Here is a 15,949-nt window from a genome sequence, read left to right on the forward strand (position 1 = left end):
GCCACCCCAGTCCTCCCCAGGGTGCATGTTGGCCTGCCGGCCCCTAGCTTCCCAGTTGACACAAAACACCAGGCCTCCCCCAGGCAGGGGGCGGGGCGGGAAGGGGCTCCTGGGCCAGCTGGGCTGTGGCCACAGGCAGGGAAGTGCACGGAGACAGGAAGGAAGCAGCACCCCTGGAGTCTGGGGCCACCATTGTCTCACCTGGGGGTGGGGGGGCCGAGACGGCCCCTCAGCTCAGGACGGCAGCGAGTCAGGCCGCTGGGCTGTCCCCTGTCTGGGCCCCGCCCCGCTGCCAACTTCTCCACACTAGTCTCAGTGTCCCTGTCTAGAAAACCTCAGAAGGCCAGATGCACGTGGTGTCTGGAATTCTGCAGCAGGTGACAGTCTGACAAGTGCCGGCCAGCCAGCCAGTGCTTCTCCTGAAACAGCTCATCTGCGCCTCCCTGACGATTCGCTATGAGCGGAGGGCTCCTGTTGTCCCCCGAAGTTCAGGAACTTGCCCAAGGTCACACATCAGGGCAGCGGGGCTGGAACTCAGATCCAAGCAGCAGGTTCCGAAGTCCAGGGCCTGAACTGCTCAGCCTTCCCGTCTGCTACCCTGACCTGCTTTTCTTTAAATAACTCGCTGGTACGGGCTAATTACTTGTTAAGCCTCATCCTGGGCTGTGACATCACCTATTTAACTCAGATAGATGGATAAACAGATGATAAATCGATAGATAAGGAGACGCATGTATGCGTAGATACGTAGATGGGAGATAGATGAGCTGGGTCTGAAGCCAGCCCTGGAGGATGGCCAGCTGCACTCAGTGTCCCCAGACGCGGCCCTCCAGGGCTCCCTCCCTTCCTCTCCCCCTCTGCCCCCCCCCTTTTCACACACACACACACACACACACACACACACACACACACACACAGAGCAGGGCTGGGAGCACGTCTCATTTCCAGGTGGGACGAGGAGAAACAGGAAAGACTCCTTCCTTCCCCACAACAGGAAGCAGGGCGAGGAGGCTATGGATCTCCCAGCAGACTGTCCTCACTGGGCAGGATGCGCCCCCAGGCTGAGCCACAGGGCTGCGTGCCCAGTGGCCTTGCAAGGGCAGCTGGCCAGGAGCCCCCTGTCCTCTGATGTCATCTGACACCACTCCCAAGGGAAGAGGGGAAGAGGCGAGGGGTCAGACCATCCCCAGGGCGGAGGTCTCGGGGAACACCCCTGCCCCCATCTCGGGGAGGGGGGTGTCTAGGGCTGCACCCATCACCCACCTCACCCCGTCCCATCCCCCTTATAGCAGCCAAGCCCCTGCAGCCTGCTCAAACTTTATTGAAGGTGGAGGTGGAGTGGGGAGGGGCCCAGAAGCACAGACCACCAGCCCCCCCTCCTCCCCCAGGGTGGGCTCCAGGGACAGGAGACAGCTGATGGCTTAGGCTCCCTCCGGGGACTTCAGGCGCAGCTCAGTGGCCCCCATCCCTGCAAATATCCAAGACACCCGCCTCAGCCCCCGCCCAGACCCCAGGGTGGCCTCGGGGGTGGGATGTGGACAGTGGGCCCTGCCCCCTCGGGCTTGCAGAGGCGAGGGGCAGCGGGGCCGGGGGACTAAGCCCACAGCCTCCCTCCCAGGCTGATGGGGCCTGATGGGTCCTGGGGACAAGGATGCCCAGCACAGTCCCTGCTGTGCTGGGCAGGGGGCGGAGCTGGGTGGCTGGGGCGTGCGGGTGCGTTACCACCAACTCAGGTCCCTCCTGGCCAGCTCCACCTGGGCCAGGCGGTGGTCACTCAGCACCTGTACCCGGGTGATGCCCGCCAGCGGCCGGTGGCGGTGTGCGAACTGTAGCACCTTGTGGTCCTGGGCGTGGACGTGGAAGTGCTCCGCATCCGAGCTCACCTCCATCTGGGGACGGGAGGCCGGTGACCCACGGGTCCCCTCACCAGCCCCATCACGCAGGCCGGCCCCGGATGGGAGCTCTGGGCCCCCTCCTCTCTCTGAGAAGTGCTCCCACCCACACCCAGCAGTGAGACTTCCAGCTGGCCGTCTCCCCGTCAACATCCATGATGAGCCGGGGGCACAGGACATCTGGCGCAAAGCAGCCAGACAGCCCAGATGCCTCCACAGGTACCCCCGAGCCCGGCCTCCCGGCCTCCCTCAGCGCTCCCTTAAACCCACGGGCCTCCCCTCCCCTGCCCCCGGCACCTCAAAAGGCTCCCCCAGCACCAGCGGGAAGACGCCGGACACCTCCTCCTGGCCCCAGCGGCCACCCTGGAAGGTGTTGCCCACCATGGTGGCGCTGGAGAAGCGGGGCTTGACGTGGAAGGCAATGTCCCCCGCCTCAGACAGGAAGTTGATCTCAAACCTATGGGGGTGTCATGGGGGTTGTGAGACAGCAGACGGCTGGGAGGTCACCCACCCAAGGCCAAGGGGGGGGGCCCGGGGAGGGCGGGGGACCTTACTTGTCCTCTCCAGAGTCAGAGTGTCCCTGGACCAGCAGGCTCCAGCCCGGGGCCAGGCCCCCTGCACAGAAGGCTTCAAACTGCGTGCAAAAGGGGGGACAGGGTGTACCCCACTTGTCCAGGGGGCCCCAGCGTGTGCTGTTCCCCCGGACCCTGGCTCTCTGAGCAACGTTCCTTCCTGGCGGCAGGGTGGGGGCCCTCCCAGCCTGCAGGCCTGGGGAAGGACGCCGGGGACTCGGGGAGTCTCCCCCACCCCCGCCTGGGCCCGCTCCCTTCTCACCCACCTGCAGTGCCATCTCACCACCTTCTGCGGGTGGGGAGCATGAGCGAGGGCATATAGGCAGGGGGGCGGGCGGGCTGGGCGAGGTGTAGGAGCCCCACCCCTGGGACGGGCGACAGGAGGCTCCGCCCCTCCCTGCCCCACCCCCTGCTTCGGTCCCCATTATCAGCAGGTCCGTCTTTCCAGTAAGTGACACAGGGTAGCTGGCCCTGGCCCCCTCCCCACCCCACTTCCCTTTTTAGGGTCCTTCGGAGGGGTCCCAGGAAAGCGGCTTCTGCCCCCACCCCCAGCCTCTTCCTCCAGGCTCCCAGGGACCCAGACTCTCATCTCTGCTCAAGTGAGGTGGGGGGAGGGGAGGCAGCCTGCCAAGCCTGCCTGGGTCTTCTGGGGGCTGAGCCTGTGCCCCCCAGCCCGGCCCAGCCTCCCCTGGCTGCCCGCTGCGGCCTCCAGCTGGCCCCATGGGGCCCTGTGCTGGGATTAGGCTGGGGCTGTGGTCAGCGCATTCCAGGGCTCTGGCCGACGGCGTGGGGAGAGGGCCTTTCCCACACCCCGGCGCCCCTCCTGGCCTGGTGCCCCAGCCCCTATCAGCCGAGCTGGGGAGGGGGCCGGACTGGGATCCCCACCGAGCATGTCGGGGAGACGGGCGGGGTCTCCCCAGGCTTTCCGGGCCGCCGTGGGGCTGCCCGGCTGGACTGTCCAGGGAGCTGGCCCAAAGAGGGAGCAGGCTGGGTCTATGGAGCACGGGGCTCTGCGTATGGTGCACGTGCAGGTGGGTGTGCAAGTGTGTGGTTGCGGGTGAGCGTGCGGTGAGTGTGCAAGCATGTGGCGTGGGTGAGTGTGCAGGTGAGCGTGCGAGTGTGGTGCAGGTGAGCGTGCAGGTGAGCGTGGGATCCTGTGGCTGCGCAAACAAGTGTCCGGGGACGTGTGTGCCCGTGCGTGTGCGAGGCGTTGTGTGCGAGGGCACACGTGTGTGGCTCTGCCGTTTCCCTGCCCAGCGCGTCTCAGGGGGCCGGGCCCTCACCTGGACGCCCAGTCCCCCGGGGTAACCCAGCGCCTGTAACCCCCTGGTTCCCACCCTCCCCCTGACCCCTGGGGGCCCCGCCTGGCCTCCCCCGGGAGCCGGCCAGGCCTGGTGAGCGAGGCGATGCTAAGGCAGGGAAGGGACCCGTAGGCGGCTCGGGGCACGGGGCCTGCAGGGGGCAGTCCTGAGCAGGGAAGATTCTGCCAGAGAGCTTTCCTGCCTTGGTGTCCTGGCTCTGACACCCTGCCTGCTGCCTAGAGCCTCGTCCCACCCCAGCCTGGCCGGCCGGGGGTCCGCAGGCCGCAGACCCCGCGCACCTGCCTCCACACAAGGACCACAGAGAAGGGAGACCCCTCCACAGTGGCCCAGCCGGAGGGTGAAGCCCAGTCCTGCCTCCCCCTCCATGTCCCGTCCCCTGTCCATGGGGTGCTGGGACTGGGCACTCAGGGGTCCAGGACGCTTGAGCTAGTAGCCCCTGGGCCTCAGTCTCCCCAGCTGTGCACTGGTCTCAGCAGTCCTGCTCCGCCTGCCGACCTCAGCTCCCTGCACCTGTGCCCTGGTGGGAGCAGGGGGTCCAGAGCAGCTCTGGCCGGACACAGGAACCTGGGCCATTGTCGCCTTACTTTGGGGTCAGCAGGGGCACTGATGGCGGGACCTTGGGCGTCAGCTGCCTGGAGCCCTTGCCAGGCATCAGGGGGCCTGTGAGCAGGGCTCGTCCCCCAGAATCCCTGCACAGAGGCCTGGGGAGGGACACCCCCCCAGGGGTCCCTGCAGGCCCGTCCCTCCCTGAGTCTCAGCCTCCCCATTTGGGCAGTGGGGCTTTGCAGGTAGTGAGGGGGGGAGGAGGGCCTCGCCGGGGCAAGGGACGGAAAGAGACAGTGAGCTCCTATGTGGCTGGCCCAGCCCTGCAGGGACACCCCAATGTTGTGGAGTCCCAGTCAGACGACAGCCAGGCTTTGGGTCTCAGGGGCAGCCATGGGAAGTGCCCCCGCCCTGACTTGCTGGCCAGTGGGCCTGGGTGCTGTAGCCTGGACCCTGGGAGCAAACAGACCTGCTACGCCAGGCGCCACCCCTCCCTTTCCCGGATGCGCGGTTTTGCCCCAGGGTGTTGTTGACTTTCCTCGGGCTGCAGGAGGCAGCAGGGTCTCCACCCAGTTAGGAATTTCACCAGGACTCAGAGCCCCTCATCCAGTGGGATGGGGGATGTCAGGGTTGGCTTCCTGGAGGAGGAGGCACCTCGAGCTGGTCTTGAGGAATGAGTAGCACCGGGAAGGCAGGACAGGGACATCGACTCAGGAAGGATCTGACCCACCTTGGTGGTCCCAGGGCCATCGGCACAGGTTCCACGGGACAATTTGAGAGGGCAGCACACCCTCCTTGGGCCTCCTGGAGCTGGGCATCATTGCGTCCACTGGCGCAGTGGACAGACCACTGAAGGAGGCTCCCAGAGCCCATGGAGAGGGGTGGTGACGCCAGAACGTGGGTGCAGCCTCTGGACTTACCAGTCCAGTGCTCCTTCCAGACCCCTGTCCGCTTGTGTCCCCGCCCCCACCCCAGCGCCAGCACCCGGCCGAGCCCACCGGTGGGTGATTCCAGGCATGGGGCCCTGGCTGCTGGGGGTCTCCAACTAGGCCAGGCTGCCCTCCCATGACCCCCACCCCATCCCCAGCACGCATCTGGAACCGCTCGCTGGTGGTGAGGTCAGCACGGAAATTCTCAGCCCCCGCCTGGCAAGGGCACAGGGACGGCGCTGGAACCGGGCCACAGGGCTTTGGGCTGCCCTCCCCCTGGTTGGGTGCTTGCTGGCCTTTAGCACATAGCAGCTCGCTCTTTCCCCCTGGGTCAGCACCTCTGGGTCAGCAGGGAGACCGAGCCCAGCACGGAGAGTGAGGGCAGTCAGGAGACACCGTGCCACCGTTGCACAGGTGGGGAAACCAAGGCCCAGGAACCTGCGCAGGCAGCAGCCTGGGGCACAGAGTGCCGGCCTCCACTGCCCCGTGGGGACCCCTCGTAGGCCCTGCTGGAGGCTGGGAAGGGCTGACCCGGGGCTGACAAGGACCCCAGGGCTCTGGGGAGGGGACGGCAGGGTGCCCACTCCCTGGGGCTCCCTTGCCTGGCCCTCTGGAGTCCCCTACCAGCCACGCCAACCACTACCAGCCCCGAGTTCCACACTCTCACGGCTTAGCTGCGTCCCCCCTAAACCCTCCCGGCGCTCTCCCTCCTCTGAAATCACTCTCACTCAGGACCGTGGTCATTTTCTCCCCGGGGCACTCAGGGAGGCCCCGCTGAATGCCAGGAGGGAGGAGGCAGGTCCTCCCACTGCCCCGGGCACACACGAGATTCTCCGGAAATGCAGTGACCCCGGGGACGGAGGCTCCGGGCCCAGGGAACTTAGCCCGTCATGGTCGCGGTGGCTGTCACTTCTGTGCGCTAAGTGCTGTGCTAGGCGCTGGCCGCTGTGCCTTGCTGCCTTGCCACCCCCTCGCTGCTGACGGAGGGAGGCAACTAGCTGCTCATTTACTTGCTCGCGACACATACTTGCGGCAGGTTCGCAACACAGACAGGCAGACACGGTCCGTGCCCACACAGGGCTCCTAGTGTCTGTGGGAGGTGGTCAGGCAGCAAATGACAAACCCCCCGTCTCTTTATCAAATTGTCTTCATACAGGATCCTAAGGGAAATTCTGAGGAGTGACACTTGTGTACGGGGAGCAGGGGTTGGCCTGATAGGGAAGGACTGGAGAGACTTCCCGCAGGAGCTGATATCTGAGCTGAGCCCAGAAGAGGAGGGGCTCACCAGAAGAAGGGATGGGGGGTGGGGGGAGAGCGTGGCCAACAAAGGAAACAGCATGTGCAAAGGCCCTGGGGAGGCCAGAGCTGTGGGAGTGTGGAAGGGCCAGGATGGGGCTGGGGAGGCATGTCCCTCCCGGCCCCACCTTTGCTGCCTGGCTGGGGCCCAGCCCTTCCCAGCCTCCCCTGCTGGGCACCACTTTCCCTTCCCCTAATTTGGCGGGGCACTGTTTCTGGCCAAGCCGCCCACCCGGTGCCTGGCCATTGTCCCTGTCTCCTGCTTCCCGCCCTTGAGTCTCTTATCACCCAGAGAATCTGCTCGTTTGGGGGCATTTGGGGGCCGATAAGGTTTTCCTGGAGCCAGTGCCGCTCGGGCTGTCCTTTCTGACGCCACCCCTCCTGGCCGGTGATGTCTGAAGGGCGCTCAGCAAACGTGGCCTCGCTCCTGCAGGGGCCCGGGGGGCTGTCCCTCCCGTTCCACACTTTTCCCTCCACAGTCTCCAAGTCAGGGCAGACCCACCTGCTTGTGACAGACCCCTTTCTGGGCCTCAGTTCCTCCGAGGTTGCCTAGTGGGTTGTGTGCTTGGCCCGTTTGCTCGGCCAGGGGACAGAAGCGAGGCTTCCTTTGGCCCGGTGGGGAGGGGGGAGAGGATGGTGCTGTGGGCCGGTCTGGGCCGCTGAGATACCAGCTCTGCAGGTGAGGCTGGTGTCGCCCTCTCCCCAGCGGGCCTGAGCCTCGGGCAGCGAGTGGAGGCGCCCCGCGGGGAGGGCAGGACCCCCGTCTACCGGGAACCCAGCCCCGGCCAGGCCTTAGCCCCCGCGTTCTCACCACCCCCTGCGAGGGGGAGCACCCCTTCCTCTCTCACTTCCCATTTCACAGATGTGACAGCTGAGGCTCAAAGGGGAGGTGTGACCACCCAGGTCCTCGCAGCCAGGTGCCGGTGGAGCTGCTGTTAACCACACCACTGCGGGGGGGCAGGCAGGATTTGGGGGGAGGAGAGAGCCTCCCCCTGCGCCCCCCACTCATTTTCTGGCTCCCACAGTGAGGCTCCTTGGCTCAGTACCCATTCCTCCAAGCGCGTTCACGTCTGTTCACAGCTCTGCTGGGCCAGGGTCTCCGTTTTACTGATGGGGAGACTGAGGCCACCGTGCCCGTGTCCCTGGTGGGTCACTGTTGCCAAAAACCCTCAAGGGGTCACGTGGGAGCCCCGTCAAAAGGATGTGCCGCAGGGACCGTGAAAGCCCTCGGTGGGCCGCTGGGGAGCGGGGGGCTCAGGGAGAGGCTTCCCCGTGGCCCCGGCCCGGGCGGGTGGGGGCCTCGCTGGCGCTGCGGGAGACTCTTGGGCCTCGACCAGCAGTGTGCCCGCTGGCAGCCCTCTAGAGGGAGCTCAGCTGGCCTGGACGGGCCGCCAGAAAGGCTGTCCGGGTGCCGGGGCCCTCGGCCAGGCGTAGGAGGCCCTGTGCCGGGCAGGGGGTGGGGGCCGGCCGTGCGGGGCGGCGCAGGGGGGCGGCATCTGGCCCGGAGGGGGTGCTGTGCTGATTTCTCCAGATGGGCGCTGGGCCCCGCCGCCCCGCAGCCCGGAATCGAGGGAGGGAGAGCCAGGAATCCGATTAGATGAGAAAGCGGCCACGTGGGGTGACGGGGCTGGGCCGCAGGTAGCCTCAAGGTGGGGGGTGCAGGAACCGCCAGGGCCCCGCGGCCCTCGCCCAGCAGAGTCGGGGACAACCAGGGGAGCACGGGACACCGGGTGTGGGTTCAAGCCCCCGCTTTGCACAGAGGGGGCCTCGTCATGCTGCCGTGTGGCCTGGAGTCGTGGTCCCCCGTGGGTGGGGATGATGCTGGGGGAGGGGCCCAGACCCCACAGCTTCCCTTTCCTCATCCCCAGACGTTGACAGAGCATCCGCTTCGTGGCCTCGTGGGGGGCAAGACAGTCACGTATTGCAGCGGGAGAGACGGGTAATAAATAGCTCAGCAAGTACATGGAACCTTCTAGGTGATGGTATGTGCTAGGAAGCAAGCAGAATAGGACAGTGGCACAGAGCTGGCCGGGCCTGTTTGGTAGCACTGACCACCAGCTGAAACGGGTTTGCAAGATTCAGCGCATAAAAGAAAATCTCAATAACTTTTATACCGGTCACTTTTTTTTTTTTTTTAATGTTTATTTATTTTTGAGAGACAGAGCGAGCGGGGGGAGGGGCAGAGAGAGAGGGAGACAGAATCCGAAGCAGCTCCAGGCCCCGAGCTGTCGGCACAGAGCCCGACGCGGGGCTCGAACTCACGGACCACGGGATCGTGACCTGAGCCGAAGTCGGACGCTCAACCGACTGAGCCCCCCCGGGTGCCCCTATACTGATCACTTGTTAAAGGAAAATATTTTTGGATACGGTGGGTTAAATAAAATATATTAAAATTAGAGGTTTCTGGCTGGCTCAGTCAGTTGAGCATCTGACTTCGGCTCAGGTCACCATCTCACGGTTCATGGGTTCGAGCCCCACCTTGGGCTCTGCGCTGGCAGTGTGGAGCCTGCTTGGGAGTCTCTCTCTCTCCCTCTCTCCCTGCCCCTCCCCTGCTTGTGCTGTCTCTCTCAAAATAAATAAATAAACTTAAAAAATATTAAATTTCCACCTGTCTTAACAACTGTGTTTTCAACTGGCCACTAGAAAGCATCAAGTTACATTTGTGGCTGGCGTTCTGTTTCTACAGAACAGTAAAGAACAGAGGTGGTAGGAGTGGAGTCGTGGGGGCACTGGGGCCATGGCTGGGAGGGGGCTCTCAGGGGAGGTGACCGCTGCCCTGAGACCTCATGTTGAAAAAGACCCGGCCCAGGAGACTGAGGAGGAATGAGCCAGGCAGAAGGAAGTGTCTGTGCAAATGTCCTGAGGTAGCAAGCAGCTAGGAGGCCGGCGGGGCCAGAGCATGGGAGGGCAGGGCAGGAGCGTTGTGAGGCGAGATTGTGGAGGTGACTGAGGCCACATCTGTGGGAGGGACAGACGTGCGAAGATCCTTCAGTGTCCCCCCAGGGCAGGACCAGCTGGTAGGGAATGAGTTGCTCCAGGTCTGCCCCCACCCTGGGACCCTCTCAGGTGGGCCCCTGCCACCCTCTCCCCCAGACACCAGGCTGTGTCCCCACAACTGCTACACGCCCCCTCCCGCTCAGGCTAACCCCTGCTGGCTTCCAGCGCTCCCGCCAAGACTCGGGAAAGGCCCAGGGGAGCCGCCAGCTCCCGAAATAACCTCACACCAGTTCCAGGACATCTGCGGAGGGGCGGAGTGCTGGAACCCAGGGCTGGGAGAGCCCTCGCGGGGTGAGGGCTGGGAGTGGGGACAGGGAGAGGGGGACAGGGACTCCCAGGGACACCCCTAGGCCAGGCGGGTCTCCGGGGAGGGGGGGATGCACCCCTGAGTGGAGGTCTGGAAGGTGGGGCCCGGGTGGAGGATCGGGGCCAACACGGGCCCCACAGGGTCTCCGAGGTCTGCACAGCCTGTCTCCTCGCCCCCCACCTTCCCAGATGGGAAACGGGTGCACAGAGGCCGAGCACTTGTCTGAGGGCCCCAGCACACGAGTGGCAGGCCAGGCGCCTTTCCCTCTGTGTCCTTCGCACACTCAGTCACCTCCCTCCCAGCTGGCCAGCAGGCTGACAGAATGTTCTCCCCCTGCCCTGGGTCCCCAGAGGGCCGGGACTGTCCTCTGATCCATGTGGCTAGCGGTGGCCGAGCCTGTGGAATTTCCCCAGCCTGAGGAGCGGTGGGGGCCGGGGAGAGCCATGCGGGGGTGGGGTGGGGAGACTGAGGCAGAGAGGGGCTGCCTGGGGAGCCCGGCCCTCCCCAACCCGGGGCCCAGCCTGGGATTCTGGGAAGAGGAACTGAGGGGTGGTCCTTGGAGATTAAAGGGTCTCTCCTACAAGACCCCACGCCCCGGGTCCACGTGATCCACCCTTCCATCCAACACACATCTGGACGCTGGCTGTGTGCTGGTGGCCAGGCGGCCACAGTGGGCAAGGGAACAATCTAGAGGGAAGACCAAGGCCATCTGAGCAGAGGGGAGGTGGGCAGCCACGGACTGGCCAGAGCCGGCGTGGTCAGGGCCAGGACTGTCCCCGCGGGGGCTGGGGAGCCGCCAGCCCACGACCCCTTCCCAGAGAAGAGGTCTCCCCTACTGGGAACCTCGGCGGGCGTTCAGTGACCCACGGCAGCTGTCCCCCACCCCCCCCACGAGGGCTGTTTGTCTTGTGATGGTGGAAATTTTCTATCATGTTTCTCAGGATAGAAAATAAAAGTAAAGAAAAAAAGGGCCTTCCTCGAGGAAGTGAGGGTCAAGGTCAAGAAGGGGGCGGCTCAAGGTGTCCAAGGCAGCAGTGGCACATGGGAGGGCAGGCTGGGCTCACATCAGGCACCCCGCTGTACCCCGGGGGGATGGGGGAGCTGTCCCGGCAGAGGCTGGGGTGGCAGAACAGAGCCCACGGGACCTCGGGGGGCAGGAGGTGGCCCAGTGGAGCGGAAGGTGGGGGTGCCGGCAGGGAGCGGGCAGGAGCTTTCAGGGGAACTGGTCTCCCCGGTGAAAGGCTGCAGGAGACCCCCGAGAAGGCGCAGGCTCAGCTTTGGGGGGCCCCAGGGCAAGCAGGGGGCAAAGAGTGGGCGGGAGGAAGTAGAGACCCTCTTCCCACCAAGCCCTGGACCCTCCGCATCCCCGCCCCCTCCCCACCCTGGACGGGCTAGGGCCACCTCACCAGCTCACTGCAGCCACCAGGGCCACCAGGGCCACCGTGGCCACTCTCACCCCTGAGCCCTCACTGCTGCGGCCACTTCCCCGGGGCTGGGACGGACACGAGATTCTTTCAAAAACATTTCCTTTGCAAAATAATCCTTCGAAATATGTTTTTGGAAACAGACTCCTGATCTGAACAGGAAGAAGTTAATTACAGTCCCTCCCCAGAGGGGCGCGGGGGAGGAAGCCTCGTGGTCAGAAACATGAGTGAGGGCCAGGGCGGACGCCCCCTCACACCCGGCCGCGGCTCCCCTTCCCCGCGATGACCCGATGTCCCCACCCCCCACCCCACCTCCAAAGGCCCGAGCTCCCGCAGCCCACGGGGGGGGGGGGGGGGGCAGGGACCTGGCCGAGGTCGGCAGTTCGAGGCCGGCCGAGCCGGGTGGAGCCCCTCGTCCGCGTGGTGTGGGTAAGCGCGTGCATGCAGGCGTGCGCGAGCCGTGTGCTGCGTCGAGGTGGGCGGAAGGAGGCTCGCAGGGCCTGTGGTGTTGGCTCGGCTGCCGGGGGTCTCTGACTTCTCCACCTGCCAGGACGCCTTCCCAGGTGCAGAGGCCCTGGTTGGACTAGGACCACGGGAGGCAGAAGATGGGGTTCCCTTCGCCGCACCTGCCCTGAACCCCGCCCCCGGGGCACCCTCCAAACAAGGGTCACCTGGGTCCCCGTGGGCCTAGACTGTCTCTGGGTGTCTCTGGATGTCTCTGTCCCTCCCAGTTAGTTGTGACGCTCAGGTTCTGGGCCGTGTGTCTTACGGGTACTAAGTGGTTATCTTGGGAGCTGGGGTGTCTAAACTCCCGTCCAGCCTGGGGCGTCTGGTCTTCCCGCCCAGCCTACAGCCCCAGGGTTCGTCCGAGTGTAAATCTGCGGAACGCGCCCTAGGCGCCTCCTCACCGTCTGTCCGTCCCACGTCCCTCCGTCCATCTGTGCTGTGTCCTATCGCTGCCGTACTAAATCACCGTGGACTTGGTGGCTTCAAACAGCACAATGTACCGTCTTACGGCCCTGTGGGTCAGAGATGGGTGTCACGGGCTAAACTCAAGGCGTGACCAGGGTTCCTCGTGGAGGTTCTGGGGGAGCATCGGTTTCCTTGCTTTTTCCAGCTTCTAGAAGCCTCCGGCATCCTCAGCTGGAGGTCAGCTGCCCGGCTCAGGGTCGCAAGAGCGCTCCCCCGACGTGGTGGGCTGCCGGCTTCGCTTCCCCCCCTGACGCCTGTGATGGCATCGCGGGGGGGGGGCGCAGGGGGGGCAGCCACAGGACCCTGGTAATCTCCCCCTCTCTGGCTTCACTTATCCACTTCTTCAATGTCCCTTTGACCACGGAAGGTGGCAGTCACAGGTTCCAGGGATGAGCCCCTGGACATCTCTGGGGGGCTCCTTCCTGCCCGCCGCATCCCCCTTCTGTGCGTCTGTCCGTGTCCTCGTGCATTTCTCTGACCGTCGGCGCACCTGTGCGTTATTTCCCCATCTGTCCGGTCAGCGGCCGGCCAGGGAGCAGCCCTCTCTCTGTCCATCTTCCCATCCGCCGGCCTGGCTTCCCTCTTTCCTTTCCACCCGCAGCCATCCAAGTCGTCCGTCCGTCCACTCACACGCCCGTCTTCCGTCTGTCTGTCCGTAAGGGGCAGGACGCTAAGTAGGGAAGATCGGAGAGTCGTGGCAGGTGTGGGGGGTGCAGGCCGGGGCCCGGCTCGGTCTTCCTCTCCCTCACGACTCCTTCCTGAGACCTCTAGCCATCCCCGCCCCCGAGACCGGTGGCTTCCCGGGTCCAGAGCGGGGCTCTCCGAGTTCAGGGGGGCGCAGCCCACCCTCCGGGAGCCCTGACCCCGTGGTGCCTGGAGGTGTTTGTTCAGTGGGATCAGACCCGGCGTCGGCCCCAGGGGCCGCGGACGGAGCCACACTGCCTGACGGACAGACGGATGCAGGGATGCAGGGGTGGGTGGGCCCCCCCACCCCACCCGCGTGGGCCCCCCCCACTCGCATTCCCTCCTTGCCCCTCCTGAGCTCAGCCCCCGGGGCGAGCCCTGGATTCCAGGAGAGGCTGTGGGAAAGGCCCCTCGCGGACCCCTCGCCGGCTTCAGGGCATCTTGTGGGGGAGCGTTGGTCGCTCAGAGCTTGGGGAGAGGGCCCTGGACCGAGCCCAGGATGATTCGATGAGGAAAAAATGCCCCCACGAGGACTATCTCGCCGCAGCTGCTGAGACAAGCCTGCTTATCCTAGCCTCACCCCCCGTGACCCCCCCCAGCGGGGTGAGCACGGGGACTCCAGGCTCTCCCGCCCGCGCGGGGGCCCCAGACTAGAGGCCGGGACCCTTGGGGCACTCACACCCCCTCTCTGTGAGTCTCACTGTCTCTCACTGTCTCCTTCCCTCGCTGTCTCTGTCCCTCTCTGTCTCTGTGTCTCCCTATCTCTGTGTCTCACTGTGTCTCACTGTCTCTGTGTCTCACTGCCTCTGTCCCTCTCTTTCTCTGTCCCTCACTGTCTCTGTCCCTCGCTGTCTCTGTCTCTGTCTCTGTCCCTCATTATTTCCATCCCTCACTGTCTCTGTGTCTCACTATCTCTGTGTCTCACTGTCTCTGTGCCTTTCTGTCTCTGTCTCTCACTGTCTCTGTCCCTCTCTGTGTCCCTCACTGTCTCTGTGTCTGTCTCTGTGTCTCACTGTCTCTGTCCCTCTCTGTCCCTCATTATCTCCATCCCTCACTGTCTCTCTCTCACTGTCTCTGTCCTTCTCTTTCTCTGTCTCTCACTATCTCTGTCCCTCACTGTCTCTCTCCCTCACTGTCTCTGTGTCTCACTGTCTCTGTGTCTGTCTCTGTGCCTCTCTGTCTCTGTCCCTCACTGTCTCTGTGCCTCTCTGTCTCTGTCCCTCACTGTCTCTGTCCCTCACTGTCTCTGTCTCTGTCTCTGTCCCTCATCTCCATCCCTCACTGTCTCTGTGTCTCACTATCTCTGTGTCTCACTGTCTGTGTCTCACTATGTCTGTCTCTCACTGTGCCTCTCTGTCTCTGTCCCTCACTGTCTCTGTCCCTCTCTGTGTCTCACTGTCTGTCCCTCACTGTCTTCATCACTCTCTGTCCCTATGTCTGTATCTTTATCTCTGCTCCCTACACTCACTCTCTGGCCACATCTCACCTCTTGGGGCCTCATGGGCACAGAGGCCCCGCCCCATAGTCCGACAACCCAGGATTCTACCCTCGTGCCCCCCCCCCACCGCCCCGGTCCTCAGGGACCTCTTCTCCAGGATGGCATCCTAGTGGCCGCTGGGAGTGACCTCAGTGCAGGCAGTGACCCCTGCGGGTGCCCCCCAGGACCTGCATTTCCCCCTCCGCCTGCCTGGGTGTTGAGGTGGGGCCAGCCTGGGGTCCTAGAACAGGATGCCATTTGGTCAGGGCCTGTGACTCAGCATTGCTCAGGGTCCGCGGCCAGCACTCAGTGTGTGTGTGTGTGTGTGTGTGTGTGTGTGTGTGTGTGTTTGTGTGTGTGTGTGTGCGTGTGGACAGGTGGGGTGTGTGTGTCTGTGGACAGGCCGGGTGTGCATGGATGGGGGCGGGTGTGGGTGAGTGGGTGTGTGGACATGTGCACGGGGGGATGGGTGTACGCTCGGCTGGGCTGAGACAGATGCTTCGTGTTCCCTGGCCCCAGCAGGGCAGTGGCGGTCACCTGTGCCCAAAGCCCGCCCCCACCCACCGGCCGGCCCAGTGCCCCACAGGCTCCCCACGTGGCCTCCAGCGGCACAGGCCAGAGAGGCCGCCGCGGGCCCCTGGCGCGTGGCCTCTGGGAGGTGGGCAGGAAGGGGTGCGGCTGCCTCGTGGGCCAGGGCTGCCGGGGGGGCAGGAAGGGAGGCGGGCTGTGCCGCGGGTGTCCCGGAGGTCACCGGGAGCCGGGCGGGCAGGGTGGACGGCCGCTTGAGAGCCCTGCCCCCCGCCACCCGCCCCCGACCCGCCTCTGGCGTCTCTCGGGGCCGAGGTGACGCCTGCTCCCCGGCCTTCCCTGTGGACTCCTCCAGACCTGTCCGCCCCTGCGTCTGAGACCCCGCCGGGCCTACGCCGGTCACGTCGCTGAGGTGTCCTGCTCCCCTGCTCCAGCAGAACCCCCGCCGGCATGATCGGACCCCCGACTCCGGGGCCCTGTGTGCGCGAGCCTGGGCCTCAGCCCGAAGCCCTTCGCCGGGGACGGGCTCTCCCATTTCCTCCCCTGCCGGGCCTCCCGCAGCCCTGGGCCCAGATGCTGGGCTTCCTTCCACGTGCCGACGAGCCAGAGAGTCGCAGCGTGCGCCTGGACCCCCCTCCCCGCCCCTGGTGCAGGGCCCGGGGTCCCTCACCTGCCGGCTGCTGCTCACCCGTGGGACGCACCCACCGTGCCGTCAGCAGGGGCCCCGGGAGCAGTTGTTTGGTGAGGAAGGGGAGTGACACACAGTCCCGTGCCCAGGCTGGCCCCCTGGGGCTCCCAGGAGAGCAGTGTGGCCCCTCCCCACTTGCCCCCGCACCTGTGAGGCCGGTGGGGCCCTGGGGCCAGTGGACGGGGTGGCGGTGGGTCTCCTCTGCCCATTTGGGGCGCTTTCCAGGTGGGGGCTGTGGACGGGGGTTGGGGTCCAGAAAAGCAGGGAGGCTGATGGGTGGGGACAGGGAGCGTGGCAGGCCCGCTCTGTCCCCAAGCC

The 15,949-nt window shown here is 65.2% G+C and overlaps 1 protein-coding gene and 1 long non-coding RNA gene across 3 annotated transcripts; both read right to left on the minus strand.

Moving 5' to 3' along the window:
- Positions 1 to 1,301: 1,301 nt before the first annotated feature.
- On the minus strand, positions 1,302 to 2,780 carry GRIFIN (galectin-related inter-fiber protein). Of its 2 annotated transcripts, none has more exons than XM_011290438.4 (5): positions 2,731 to 2,780; positions 2,447 to 2,526; positions 2,190 to 2,349; positions 1,755 to 1,889; positions 1,302 to 1,468 (listed from the first exon to the last, which is right to left on the minus strand). In XM_011290438.4, the coding sequence occupies exons 1-5, from the start codon at positions 2,740 to 2,742 to the stop codon at positions 1,442 to 1,444; spliced, it is 414 nt and encodes a 137-aa protein (XP_011288740.1). In that variant the 5' UTR covers positions 2,743 to 2,780; the 3' UTR covers positions 1,302 to 1,441. The 2 variants fall into 2 exon arrangements, with proteins under 2 accessions (XP_011288740.1, XP_006941924.1); XM_006941862.4 differs by having other exon boundaries at positions 1,723 to 1,889; positions 2,731 to 2,779.
- An 8,606-nt stretch (positions 2,781 to 11,386) lies between these two features.
- On the minus strand, positions 11,387 to 12,432 carry LOC123382618. Its single transcript, XR_006591249.1, has 2 exons — positions 12,191 to 12,432; positions 11,387 to 11,865 (listed from the first exon to the last, which is right to left on the minus strand). It is a non-coding gene; the product is annotated as an uncharacterized LOC123382618 (long non-coding RNA).
- Positions 12,433 to 15,949: the final 3,517 nt, after the last annotated feature.

This window comes from Felis catus, chromosome E3 (assembly GCF_018350175.1).
Source record: "Felis catus isolate Fca126 chromosome E3, F.catus_Fca126_mat1.0, whole genome shotgun sequence".
NCBI lineage: Eukaryota > Metazoa > Chordata > Mammalia > Carnivora > Felidae > Felis > Felis catus.

What these genes read in the sequence shown, in the direction of transcription:
- GRIFIN (XM_006941862.4), bottom strand. An exon ending in TCTGACTCTGGAGAGGACAA is followed by an intron (nt 2,350 to 2,446) that starts GTAAGGTCCCCC and finishes ACACCCCCATAG; the next exon opens with GTTTGAGATCAACTTCCTGT. An exon ending in TGCTGGGGGAGCCTTTTGAG is followed by an intron (nt 1,890 to 2,189) that starts GTGCCGGGGGCA and finishes TCCCGTCCCCAG; the next exon opens with ATGGAGGTGAGCTCGGATGC.